At 37.3% G+C, this 13,474-nt stretch overlaps 3 protein-coding genes across 3 annotated transcripts; 1 reads left to right on the top strand and 2 right to left on the bottom strand.

Annotated features, from left to right (window-relative positions):
* Positions 1–252: 252 nt before the first annotated feature.
* Positions 253–4,247, bottom strand: LOC105223360 (uncharacterized). The gene is made up of 4 exons (XM_011201076.3): positions 3,596–4,247; positions 785–1,391; positions 525–721; positions 253–460 (listed from the first exon to the last, which is right to left on the bottom strand). The coding sequence occupies exons 1-4, from the start codon at positions 3,894–3,896 to the stop codon at positions 360–362; spliced, it is 1,206 nt and encodes a 401-aa protein (XP_011199378.2). The 5' UTR covers positions 3,897–4,247; the 3' UTR covers positions 253–359.
* Positions 4,248–6,387: 2,140 nt separating this feature from the next.
* Positions 6,388–9,616, bottom strand: LOC105223361 (uncharacterized). The gene is made up of 4 exons (XM_011201077.4): positions 9,490–9,616; positions 6,968–7,577; positions 6,703–6,899; positions 6,388–6,640 (listed from the first exon to the last, which is right to left on the bottom strand). Exons 1-4 carry the CDS (start codon positions 9,563–9,565, stop codon positions 6,543–6,545), a joined length of 981 nt encoding a protein of 326 aa, XP_011199379.2. The 5' UTR covers positions 9,566–9,616; the 3' UTR covers positions 6,388–6,542.
* A 360-nt stretch (positions 9,617–9,976) lies between these two features.
* On the top strand, positions 9,977–11,330 carry LOC105223362 (uncharacterized). The gene is made up of 3 exons (XM_011201078.4): positions 9,977–10,837; positions 10,904–11,103; positions 11,167–11,330. The coding sequence occupies exons 1-3, from the start codon at positions 10,107–10,109 to the stop codon at positions 11,262–11,264; spliced, it is 1,029 nt and encodes a 342-aa protein (XP_011199380.2). The 5' UTR covers positions 9,977–10,106; the 3' UTR covers positions 11,265–11,330.
* The last annotated feature ends 2,144 nt before the right edge of the window (positions 11,331–13,474 follow it).

Below are 13,474 nucleotides of genomic sequence, written 5' to 3'. Positions count from 1 at the left end.
CTTTCGCTATTATAAAAACCAAAAAAATAATTTTTAGTGGCAAAAGACCGAATTCCTTCGACATTTCTAACTTTACAAAAATAACGGGTGTGTTTTAGACGCGAGGTTTTGAATGTTTACATTTTCGGGGTTGGTCCTCTTGTCAACAGTTACTTGATTTATACTCAATGTGGTTTGACTTTCTGGTTACTTCTGAACACACCTCTTATAATAATTTGAAGAAACTTTAAGCTCAATCGCTATGACCTGATTTTCTAATTCTTCCCTTTATTCAATTGCATTTTTTTATATAAAAAATCTTAACATAACCAATAAATATGCATATTAATTCTGAAAAACGTTGACTCTTAGCAATGTTATTAACTTATGGCCGATTTCACTCGATATGATATGCTGAACCCGGTTTCCACACTACTCCACTGGTCATCGCTATTGAAGTACATTTGATACGGAGCGGTTGCTAAAAAACGCATCAAAGCAATTAACGGTAAATTATGTTTACTAAAGAGCACCATGTAACATACCAACTAGTTCCTGACCAGCGCTCAAAGCCTGTCCACAAAAGTAAGTCGGCTGCATGGTTGCATCGTCCTTGAACATCGCATTCCATATCATGAGATAATCATTTTGACGGCCATCAGTTAATATCAGCGGGTGGCAATTTTCGTCGTAGAAACTGTCAGTTTGCTCCGATGACAAGGAGAACTTATTCACAGTGTATCTGAAATATAAAATATACACTTTATTAGCAAAATATTCCTTACACACCTTCCGCCACACTTACTCGATCACCGAAGGGCCCGGTAACGGCCGTATGCAGATTGTGTAATGTAGATTTTCCATATAGTATATATCACCGAAACTTTTAATTGTACCGGTCGGTTGACGGAAGTACTGACTACAGCCAGGCGGCGCTAGTAATTCCCAATCGCTATGTTTCGCTGAGAAAATCTTACGTAGATCTTGTAAATTTGTTTGACCCATGAACGGCATCACCATACTACTGGCACCGAAACGTTTCTTCGGCTGTGGACACTCCAGTTGTGTAACGATCAAATTCCATGAGGATTGTGCCCATTTCGTGGGAAAAGAGAATTCCAATGTAACTTGCGTGGCGCCGGCTGCAACATCGTAGGGCAAATATATATGTTGACCGCTATTTTCGCCGCAGAGCGTAAAGTCGCCCACTAAGAATCTGTCACCGCAGGTAGAGGTGCCAAGTGTGGCATCGTTGGTCGGTTGATTCAATTCGAACTGTTCAAATTCGATTAGTAACTGACAAACATTGCTGCTGTAGGGCGTAATCACATATTGACACACGGTCGGCAACTGAACGGGATTTTTGATTATTATGCGCTTCGAGCTGGAAACTTGGCCACATTGTAGATTTGCTGGAGATGCAAAGCAGGGGATATTTGAAAAAAAAAAAATTTTAAATAATCTATTTAGTTTACTACAAGAGACGTTTTTAAGTATTTACATTTTTTTGTGTAATAAATTATTTTAAATATTATTTTGATTGTAAAGATGCTTTATTTGCAAATTATTTTAGATGTGTTTCTTTGGTGTACATTTTCCTTAATATAAATATTACACACAGATCGCCCCCAGAATTGGTTTTATGTTCAAATATGGTTTAAATATGTAATTAACCTTCTTAGGGACATATTCAGACTACTTGTCGCATTCTACACCGTCCATTGCAAGCTGAAAAAGCACTTATACAACATGGGTTTATCTTTTTGTGTAAATTGCCGGCCGACAGGGAGTCTAAAACACCAGAACACCTGCCAATAGGCCGCATGTTTCGAAATAACGATCACATCGCTTCGATAGCACCCATCAGTATATTAGACTTTATTATTATGTTGCGGCTAGGAGAGTCTTTGTGATGTAGGAGAGGCCTCAATAGGCCTAAGGTTGCGGTGTATTCCTCGTTTATAAATCATTATAATTCGTAATCATATAATTTATAAGTTCGAAAACAGTTCTTCTTTTCTATGGCCTCCAGGGAAAGGTATCTGTTTGATTAAAATTTTTTTGCTAAAAATGATCTCAAATCCAGAAAAATCAGGATTTTAACAATTCCTTTGATAACATTCATCTATAGTAATATAAATTATTTTTTGTTTTTCTGGTTTAAGTTTTAGTTTTAAATATCCTAAGCGGGTCTGACTCTTAAGGATGAAATATCGGTTTTAAGTGGGGAATAATAACAATAATTTGAATGGAATTTACGTATAAAAATTTCGAAAAAAATTATTTTAAATACATATATTATTTAACCAATATTCCTCATCAAGTACTTTATATAACCGAGCCCTTCAATATTGTTGGCTAAGTTAAAAACAAGCAAACATTTCCAGTTTCAAAACTTTGTTCTTAACTTTTTCCTTACTCGAATGTCTGCTGGAAAATCCTTAGGAGTATACTTGAAACAGATATAGTTCCCATAGTATTAAGTGGATCCAAATTTTGTGATTTTTCTTTGGTCCAAATAAGCATTAATAATGTTATTTATACTCCTCTATGTATTAGGTAGGTTACAATATAAATTGTTTCATAACCCTTGCGCTTTCTCAAATATAAATACTTATTCGATCTAAAGGTTTTTTGACCTAAATACAAGAAGATTTCAAATATATGTAACTATAAATCTATACAAACTAAGGGTTCTCTTAGAACTTGATACTGGGTTATTGAGTATTGAGAGATCACCATGACTTCTTCTCATGGACCTGGTAACTTAACTCCATTTGGTATCACAACTAAAATTAGTCTATGCGTGGCTTATTGGCCTACCAGACTAACCTAACCTTTGAGTATCATTTTGATTGCGTTGGTCAATACTTTCAACTTTTGTGGGCCTTAAGGGATTACATGGGTTTACGGGTTTCAAAAAATCGAATTTCTTTTATCATCTTATTAAATTTTCTAACACTTCTAGAACATTGTCCTAAATTTTCAAGTTGATCTGAGTAATAGTTTCGGAGATACAGCCTTGACAACTTGTACGCTCGAGGCTAGCTAGGCTAAGTGCTCCGTCTTTAAACGCGTTTTTCTCGAGGCTGTGTTTTTGTAGTCAGTTGGCAAGATTTCTCGAGAACTACTCAACCGATCTTCATGAAATTTTGCACATGTGCTTGATATACAATTCTTAAAGGCGTGGTCGAAGGATTTTTTTTCGATACCAACAGTTTGAAAAAAAGTGTCGAAAATCCAATTTTCAGTTTTTTTCCTTCGTCCAAGTTCTAAGTTAAGTAGTTAAACTAAAACATTTATTTTTTCACGTTAGATGGTCCTGTAAAGAGTTATCCTGCCAACGCGAGTGCATATATTTTCCGAAGGGTCATTGGAAATGGCGTCGCAATGGCCGAGTTTAAAAAATGTTTCCCCAAAAATTTCAGAATTTCTTTGTTAATAGTGTATGCAATAAGAAATTCTAATAAAATATTTAATTTTTTATATGAGAAAACATTTTTGAAAAAAGGCGGTTTTTTTATCCAAGGAAACCTATGTAAATCTCTAAAAAAAACGTTATTTTCTGTATTTATTAGATATTTTTACACTCTCCAGCAATAATTTAGTCACTCACTTTCACAACACACGCCATAGGTGCTGCAATATCCTTTGGGTATGCCACCCTGACGCATACAATTGAAGCGCGACAGACAAGTGCCCGAAGTGCCTTCGTTTGTGGTGCAAGCGTCGCTGGCCGCACTGCGACGTGCTTGTCGAAACATGCTCGAATCATCCATATCCTGTGTCGGTTTATACGCATATGCATAACTTGCATTTACATTGTTGTAAAAAACATTGTCCTTCCACAAGGCACACCGCACCGTATGAGCACATATTAAAACTAAAGCTATAATATTCCACAGCGATGGCACCATATTTGTAAAGTTATTGATTTTTCAGTATGTTGAATTCAAATAAAAATATTCCAAATTCACTAACACTTTACACTTTTCTTAAAGTCTATTATTTTATCTGTTCCTGCATTAAACACTTTTGTCACTTTTTAAATAGCTAAATTATTGCCAATCACCGATTCACCAACGCTCTCGCCCACACTCGTATAACGCACGCGCACGCACCGCAAACTGTGCCGTTAGTCACACGAAGCTTTCATTTTATAGATCTGTCATAGTACACCTGACCGATCTGCTTTGACGCACAATGCGTTGCCGCCATCTCGGCCATTATTGGGTTGAGTGCTCATTCTTCGTTGCACCAATCGAACGCTCGTTGGCTCGATCTTAGCTTGCCGAGTAACCGTGTAATGGTATGTGTCTTGGATACCAACAACACAAGTCATAGCGAACACTGATCAAATTTATTCTTTCGCTCACACACTTTACACACCCACTTACACACCGATAGATACCGTTCTTCGCTGGTTTACAAAAACAACAGCGCTGTGCTCGAGTCTACGGCTACCTTAGTTATGTGCAAATATTTACAAGCGTTTTAAGTGCTCGAAAGTGATATGCAAACTCGCAAAATAGCGAAATGGTATTAACCAAAATTTGCCGTTTGTTTTAAATTCACCAGCTTTTTATTTGTTGTTGTGTTGGAGTTTATTTTTTTAGTATATATTTGCCATTATAACACTAGTCTTCGCGAAAACTTGTGTGGTCTCTATTGGAGCAATAAATGTGCGCTTCCAGCCAACCAAAGCCGCTTCGTTCTGTTTACCGTTATTCGGTGGTCAACTATGCGAATGTACGTGCGTATGTATGCTTTTCACACCCATTGATTTGCATGATTTGAACTACTAATTTGTTTCGCTTTGTTTTTGGTCACAAATTTTGTTAGTTGGAATTTCTAAATTCGACAATGTTTGCTTGTTCATATCTTAAACAAATATTGATTTTGCTCTGAGAGCTCACATATGTATATACAGTCATTGATGTAAGCACTTCAGTTTAACGGCATACTACGAACCTTTGCGAGACTGGGTGAACGAATTCGAAATCGTTTTTTTCTTTTCTTTTAAATATTTCATTTACAAATGGGTTTACCAATAAATCCAAACCGATTCGAAAATAATGCATTTCGGAATTCAAATTCATGAATTATGATCCTCTTGGAAATAGAATTTGTTAAAGGCGCGGTCCAATAAATATCGAACAAATATTTGTATAAACTCAAAAGATGGACCATCTTAGACGAAGCTGCGGCCAACATTTGACAGATATAATCTTCAAAAAAAAAATTACAAAGAACTTTCTTTCGAATGATAATAAATATTTTAATTTTGTCCTTAGAAAGAAATTTAATAAGCCTATGAAATATTAGGGAAAAATTTCTTAAAGAAATATCCTCTAATAAAAAGTATATACAAGCACTCGTCAGCGGTGTGGAAATAATGAAATCGTCCACACGTCATCTTATAACGCTCGCTATTGCTGGCAATGGCGTTTCTGCCTCATTGAAAGAAATAAGAACCGCCATATCATAATTTCATCAACCACATCAGGATTCGATTGAACCCAATATCGAAAATTTTGTTTTTTTTCACGAAGACATTAAGCCAGATATGGGCCTCATCTGAGAAGAGGATTTTTCGATGAAAATCTTCGGTTTTAGCGCCTAAAGTTACAGCGCTTCAAATGGTCTGTCGGCTTCAGTTCTTGTGCAAAAACAATCTTATGTACATAGATGCAAGGTCAAATCCAAACATAACATTCAACATGTTGTGATCGGAAGAGAGCCAACTCTGGAGATGACGTAGAGCCGACAAATCGGATTGGCCTCAACACTGGCCTGAACAGCAGCGATATTTTCTTCACTAGGACCTTTTCTTTGATTATTTCTATCTTCTATTCAGGGAGCAATTATATACAGATATGAGTTCACAAGTAAGAGCTGGACTTAACATTTTAAATTGTTAATATACCTTCTGATCAAATTTGACTCGGACTGTTCCATATTTTTTTACGGATTTAAGTCTACGAAATTATTGAAAATGTTATTGTACTTGAGTGGTATAAAGCATTTAGTGAAGGTCATAAATGAATCAAAAATGAACCGAAACCGGAGAAATCAAAATTCGCTGAAGACCATCACAGTTGATGTTAGGATTGACTGTTAGGATGCTAGTAGGAGCATATTTTGAAGGCCCCATAGAGATTTGTATTAAATTAAGTGAAAATGAAAACTTCGTCCAAAAATTTTGCCCAGATCACACTTTGGTGTAAGGGGCCTCAAGAAGGTTAACGATAGAAGTATAATTCCACCTCACATTACGCTGTCTCGATAAAGATTGAATTCATCATAATCATCAACAATCGTTTCTATTTTTCGAAAGATCATATTTTCAACACTTTTTCATTTTATATCTAAGTACTTTTTGTTTTATCTAGTATGTAGTTTTTAAAATCAAAAGGGGCAGCTTCATGGCTACTAAGTCGACTTTAGTAACAGAAATACAGACCTTTTTTGCTGCCGAAATTTTATATATATTTTAAGAAGTAATAATGCTCGCTTTGAAACACAAATATTTTAAAACTCATTTTGAGCCACAGATTTTAAATCTAAGCAGCCGCCTTAGTGCGGTATTCAATGCTGAAGCCTGTCTCTTCCGAATGCCATTGCTCATCGCTAGAGAAATGCATTATAAATGGTCTGGAACCTGGAATATTAAAACAAAAAATAAATAAAGTTCTGCCTCACACCAAATCAAGGAAATCTCACCGATGACAACCTGACCCGCTGTAAGGCCTTGACCACAAAAGTACGTCGGCTGAACGGCAGCATTGTCGGCAAAGTGCGAATTGGGTATCATAAGATAATCGCTCTGGCGCCCCTCGGTGAATATGAAAGGATGGCAAGCCTCGTTGTAAAATTCGGACGGCAACTCGGAAGACAATGAAAACTTTTTGACGGTGTATCTAAAAAAAATGTATATTATAAAAAATAAAATTATACATAATGAAAACATCACAAATTCGCCACTCACTCGATCGCATTTGCCGTCATTGTTTGTTTAATACAAATCGTATACTTCAGATTGCTCATATAGTGCGTATTGATGCCATCACGATAATTGAAACTCTTTATTACGCCCGATGGTTCAGTATAATATTGATCACAACCAGCTGGCGCTAGCAAATCCATGTCACTGATGAACCTCGAGAAAACATTACGCAAGTCTAGCAGATCTTTGATCATGCCACCAATGAGCGGTGGTAAGCCGTCAGCTATATGACTCGGTGCCGGTGGACACTCGAGCTGCTCGACAATCAAATGCCAATTCGCCGAACGCGAGGGTAAATTGAAATTTAGAACCATTGAGTCCCCCTCAAATGGTATATAAATATGTTGCCCGCTATTCTTACCACACAGCGTAAATCGTCCGGCTGTGAAGGAGTCGGTGCAAGTTAGAGTATTCGTAACGGAGTCGGTCGTCGGCTGTTGCAACTCGAATTGCTGAAAACGTACGAGTAGTTGGCAAACATGAGTGCTCTGACGTCGGATCGTGTACTGGCATGTGGATGAAGAAAACTGTTGTGCGGGACTGCGTATAACAATTCGCTTAAGACGTGTCGTTTGGCCACATTGGAAATTTACTAAGAGAGATAGAGATGAAAATAGTATGTAAGCTGAAGTGATTTGGTAGTTTTTGAAATCAAAATAGAATCAGCAGGACTAAGTAGAATATTTTAGATAAGAGTGTAAGAAATCGGTTGTTATCAACCATGATTTCATTAGTTCAAATTTACTCCAATTTCTCAGAAAAACAACATCTCTCTTAACCTTGGGTTCAGGTGTACGTCGAAAAATATCGAATAAATCTATGAAATGATCTAGGCAAGAACCAACGACCTCGAGTCTTATCGCAATATGAGAAGTGCAAGAGAAGTAGTAATCAACGAAAAGAACTACAGCTCAGGACCTTATCCAAGGGTGGAAGATCCTACTTATTGTTATGAATTTGGCGTCGTCTGGAAGTGTAATCGATGAAAATGTTGCCAAACTCTTTTGGGGAGTCTACTTTATCACGAACACAAGCATTTAAGCACAAAGTATTCAGTGAACGTCGAGAAGTCATCGAAAACTGGCCTCATGGGAGTTGCCTATCCACCTCTGTTATTGACGATAATAACGAAAAATGCTGGAAAATCGTTCTGTTCGCATCAAAGAGATAGCAGAAGATCTCAGTATCGCTTGTGAATGGATTTAACACATTTTGGTTAATGATGTTGGTATAAAGCGGTTCACTCGTACCAAAGGACCTACATCTTTTGCATCGTAGCTTAGCATCTTATATTCATCAAACGTATCATTGCTGGTGATGAGAACTGAGTTTATGAATATGACGTCGACTGTTCAACAATTTAACGTATAGCGCTCCAAAAAGGAGTCCGAAACCGGGAGAAATGCGTTAACATCGGTCAAAAAACAAGGTGATCTCATCGGAAACTGCAGTGTCTTCCAGGTGGAAGTCTTTCTCGTTATAAATATGGCTGAGATAGCTAACAACGCAGGAAACAACATAAAGAAGATCAATATGCATGCGTCAATGGCTCGGCGGATATTAAGACAATAATCTTATATCGCAGATAAATCCCTAGAATCATGAAGGCAGTAGATATATCGGCTGCCGGAAAGCGGCCGCATACATACTGGGTTCCAGGCCACAAAGCAATCCCGGGAAAATAAATAACTGCAGAGCGTGCCAAAAGTGCCATCCGTCTAGCTACCAAACCAGTACAGAAAACACGGAAGTCACTAAAAACGAGATTCAGTGAAGGGACATACAGGATCGCCCAAATCATGTTCAAGATCATGATCTCGGTAGGATTGCAGGGTGATTGTTGGCCAAATAATAGGTCACAATATACTGACTTCACCTTCAAGCCGGATGGGCATAAGGAACGACCATACATTCAAAAAGTGCAAGAAAGTAGGCATAAGAGAGACGCTAGATCGCCTCCTATGCTTCTATACGGCCTTATATAAAACTTTTCTTTGACATCTAGGAACTTCGCAGTTCAAAATTAAGTCGCTCTTAAAGCTTGCAAAAATCCTTGATATCTTCTATGACGAATATTAGAGCTGAAATTAAACTGATCTGGCTAACTAACTTAATCTGGCTTTACAACTGCTTTGGGTTGGTTGATATCACTTTGTTACTATCTGGTATTGGCAATGAATATGGTATTTTAATAATTAAGAATTTTATTTCAAATATTCTATTTTCTTGCGAGTCCGTGACAGGTCTCTAAAGTTGGAATTATCTTTCGACCTATCCTAACTCAACCTAACATTTTGACGTTATGTGCCCAAAGAACATATTCTCTTGACCTTTAACTTCACGACGAATCACGAAGACTTTAAGGAATATTAGAGTCTTTGAAGACTTTAAGGAATGTTAGAGGACTTCACTAAGGAATCTTATAAGACTTCAATAAGAAATGTCAGAAGATACCAAAAAAGGATTTTTCACTACAATTCGACTTTCACCTGTACTATACTCACATATTTGCGCCGAGGACCAACCGAAGCACGCAATAAGCGAAACGAGGTACACCAAATGCCTAATGCGAAACAACATTACACCAGAAACGAATCGAATTAACTAAGAAAAAATAATTTCTTATTTACCATTAAATATTTCATAAGAGACTTAGACTTAGCAGCTGCACAACAACAACAGATTGCAAAACAACCGAAATACACGCCCAAAATACTAGAAAACAAAAATAATCAATTATAATTTGATAACGGGTTGTTCGATATTTAGGCAATACTGCCGAAAACGTCGCTAGAAGCTCGTTCTCGATCGGTTATGACACATCTTAGGCGCTGGTTGTTCCCAACAAATACAAGTAAATATTTGAATGCGCGATAACGGTTTGAGATAACGGCAATATCAATTAGTGATTTTACTGATTGCAGCAGCTGTGTCAAGGGCGATAAAAAGGTTGCAGCGATGACGCTGGAAAAATAGTTGATTATTATCGGTCTAAGTTTCAGCAAGCAGACTCAAATGGCTGCTGGATAGTTTAAAATTGAGAGCCAATAAATAATTTTGGAATTTAAGTCAACAGTTGCGAAACCGTCCCATTGTAAATTGAGTTTTCAAATCGGAAAATATGCACACCAACGCTCAACTTTTCTTCTCAGCCGCGACGCTTATTGTTTGTGGCACACCTGTCGTCTATGCCACCACCAACGCTGTCAAGCCCAACTGCGGCGCCAGCACCGCCGCAAAGTACATTCAACTGGCGCAGCCGGAGAGTCCCCCACAAGAATGCAACTATCGCATTAACGCCTACAACAACAAGGTCTGTCAGCTACGCATCGATTTCTCGCTGACACTAGCGCAGCCAAGCGTACCCGACGCGCACAACGGTTTATGGTACGTGCAATGCGTGAACGACTACTTCGCCGTGAACGGGTTAAGACTGTGCGGTACTGAGGTCGGACAGCATATTTATGTGCCTTTCAATCGCACCGCCGACGTGAAGAGCATCAACTTGAGTATAGTTACTGCGCCGCGTTCGGGAGCCGATGGAAAACTGCTGGCGCCAAGCTGGAATATGGACATAAGACAACTGGAGTGTCCATCAGGGTCAGCGTTACATGGTACTATCGATTCTCTTGAAGTGGAGGAACATGATAATAAGCACCTTGAGAGCGACATAGACCCACGAACCAGCGACGCTGACGATTTCCTACTTGCGCCATCTGGTTGCTTGCAATATTTTCCAGAAGCCGTTGGTACTATCACTTCGTTCAATTATAATGGCGGTTCGGGTGTTTATCCGGCGCAAATGAATTATGCTATTTGCTTCCGCCGTCAACAGTCCTCCAAATCGCTCGAGTAAACTTTAATTAACAATGTTACAAATCGACATGCTAATAACGGTAAATCTCTTCGTGTTCACAGAATTAAGATGCGTTACTTCAGACTGGGCGCCGAATACAGCCGGCAGAAATTTCACGAATTGGACAATTATTGCCGACCGCAGTTGCGTAGCGAGGGCTTAAGTGAAGATTATTTACTGATACCCCAAGCGACTATTGTGGAAAGCAACATACGCGCTACATATTTCTGTGGCAGCAGCATACAGGGTGACACAGTAGCAAGTATATTATTTTTATGGCAATAAATTTGATTTCCGTGCTAATAATTTGAAGCGACAATTTCAGGCACCAACCCAGGACCACTAGTGCTGATTTTCAACAGTGATGGCAATTACAAAGCTGGACAGGAAGTTGGATTCGCTTTAAGCTACAAAGTTGTGTAATAGTAAAAGTTTGTAAATAAAAACTTAAAAAAGCTCTTGAAGCTGGAATATGAAGTTTTAATAAAAGCTTATTTTTTTAAAAGCTTTGTGGCAAAGCTAAAAGCAAGTGGGGTTGAAAAGCTTATTTTGACCTGCGCAGTGCAGTTGTATTTTAGTGCTTTTTTATACAGTACCTTAAAGCTTTCAAGGCATATGTGAAATTGCAAGAAGTTTTAAGTAACATCGAACTTGTTCATAAAGCTTTTATTAACCGAATATTAAAAACTATCTGCGTGCTTTTTTAGCCGGTTTTGTTGTGCTTTTTATGTTTAAGTTGTATTTAAGAGTTTAAACGTTGCCACACAAAACTTTTTTTAACTCTTACTTTTTTTAAATTTAGAATTGTTAAGATTAGTTTTTTGTTCCGTTGCTTCTAACTGAAATCACAAAAGAGTCACTTTAGTTATGTTTGTAGAGTTCGAATTTGAAAAATAATAATATTTTATTACGTATTGGAGCCGGAATCTATTGCTCAAAGCTGGAGCTGAAGGTGACCCTTCAAGTTTCCGGAATACTACAGCATCTTTTAGGCGGAAGTCTTTGCGATCAGGAAAGCGTCAAGAAACAACACGAAGAATATCAATATATACGTACAATTGTATAAACAATATACAATGAAATTTTCGAAAGATCTTACAGATCCCCAAGATTACGTGCAAGAGCCCCTCATGCATGCTTTTTACTCACGCGATCTCGAAAGAACTGAAGAATGGTAGTTGACCTAATAACTGTTGTTGTTGCTGTAACGGCAGAATTTTGTCGGGTCGGCAGTACTTGATCAGATAAAAAATCCTGGGCCGTTCCGGTTACGTAGTCGAGTCTACGTAGTGGGAACGTTCAAGCTAATGACTGGTCACGGTAGATGCTAGAACAGCTTCTTTGCTTCTGTCCAGCTTTATCTGAAACTCGTCTTAGATATCGACGGGCTTCGTAGCTTCAAGGAACTGAAATCGCAAAAAGCGTTGACGTTCTGTTAATCTAATACTTTATCTCAAATTGAACTGAACCTCCATCTGGCATTACTAAGGACCAGTATAACCTGACCTAACCTATCAACATACTATATAAAACTCAATATATTTACTCCTGACTAGCAATCTTAGTGTAAATACTAAGTGCATTTATGTACATACATAAATAATATTTTTCTAAGGCCACTTTCGCTTGATACCAATATTGAAATGTTAAATTTTTTTTCTCAATACAGTGTGAACTACATACAATTTCAAATAGCTGGTAACCCTTTTCATAAATATATCCGGAATTTTTTTTTTAATTTGGAACCTTGTGGTACTTTATTAAATATATTAATAAAAATTTAAACATGTGGTACCCCTTAAAAAAAACATTTTCATTGTAAGCTGTAATAAAATAGATTTTAATATCCGTATTGCAATTATTCAGTTTTATTTTTTATCTTTTTCCTTTTTTACTTTATTTTTTTTACTATATTTAATTTAATTTAGTTTAATTTAACTTAATTTTATTTTATATGCATACATACATATGTATTTTTTTTATTCTATATTATTTTCCTCTTATTCAATTTTATTTTGTTCTGTACCATATTTCTGCTCTTTATTATTTATTTATTTATTTACTCAACTCAAATATATTTTTATTTCCAGAAATTCCCTATATGCGGCCATATCTGTTCCCCTTTTGTTTCTTTGGCAACACTTTATGTGTCCAGCCAACCCATCCACCACCCATCGAACATGTTGCGACATGTTATTGCGTGTTGTAGTTGGATACCGGCGAGCCGAACGAACAAAACACAACCAAATTGCCGGCTGCCGACATAAACGAGCATATACAAAAGCGACGCCAGCATTCAGCAAACTCACACAGAAGACGACGCTAATCGCACACATGAATATCATGTTGTTGTCCAGGCAACGAAGCTGCGAACTTTGCTACAACCCAATCGGAAAATTAACAACCAAATGTTGCGCAACATGTTGCTGGCAAGTGTATTTAAAAGGAAGAGGAGGAAATTTACGCAAACAAGGCGTAAATTTAAGGTGGGAGTTGTAAATACAAAAATATTAAATTTTTATTGATTTCGATAAATTTAAATATTCATACATATATACCAAAATGATTAAAATATTTTTTCGATGTTGATTAGGCATTAAATATTCATGCCTTAATATGATTAATTAATTGAC

Source organism: Bactrocera dorsalis, chromosome 3 (assembly GCF_023373825.1).
Source record: "Bactrocera dorsalis isolate Fly_Bdor chromosome 3, ASM2337382v1, whole genome shotgun sequence".
NCBI classification, from domain to species: domain Eukaryota; kingdom Metazoa; phylum Arthropoda; class Insecta; order Diptera; family Tephritidae; genus Bactrocera; species Bactrocera dorsalis.
This window is presented reverse-complemented; position numbering and strand designations above follow the sequence as displayed.

Coding starts and splice junctions, on each gene's coding strand:
- LOC105223360 (XM_011201076.3), bottom strand. CDS start 3,896: ATGGTGCCATCGCTGTGGAATATTATAGCTTTAGTTTTAATATGTGCT. Junction 722..784: donor CCGGGCCCTTCGGTGATCGA/GTAAGTGTGGCG, acceptor TTTATATTTCAG/ATACACTGTGAATAAGTTCT. Junction 461..524: donor CGCTGGTCAGGAACTAGTTG/GTATGTTACATG, acceptor TGCGTTTTTTAG/CAACCGCTCCGTATCAAATG.
- LOC105223361 (XM_011201077.4), bottom strand. CDS start 9,565: ATGTTGTTTCGCATTAGGCATTTGGTGTACCTCGTTTCGCTTATTGCG. Junction 7,578..9,489: donor TTGGTCCTCGGCGCAAATAT/GTGAGTATAGTA, acceptor TATCTCTCTTAG/TAAATTTCCAATGTGGCCAA. Junction 6,641..6,702: donor AGCGGGTCAGGTTGTCATCG/GTGAGATTTCCT, acceptor TTAATATTCCAG/GTTCCAGACCATTTATAATG.
- LOC105223362 (XM_011201078.4), top strand. CDS start 10,107: ATGCACACCAACGCTCAACTTTTCTTCTCAGCCGCGACGCTTATTGTT. Junction 10,838..10,903: donor CAGTCCTCCAAATCGCTCGA/GTAAACTTTAAT, acceptor TCGTGTTCACAG/AATTAAGATGCGTTACTTCA. Junction 11,104..11,166: donor ACAGGGTGACACAGTAGCAA/GTATATTATTTT, acceptor CGACAATTTCAG/GCACCAACCCAGGACCACTA.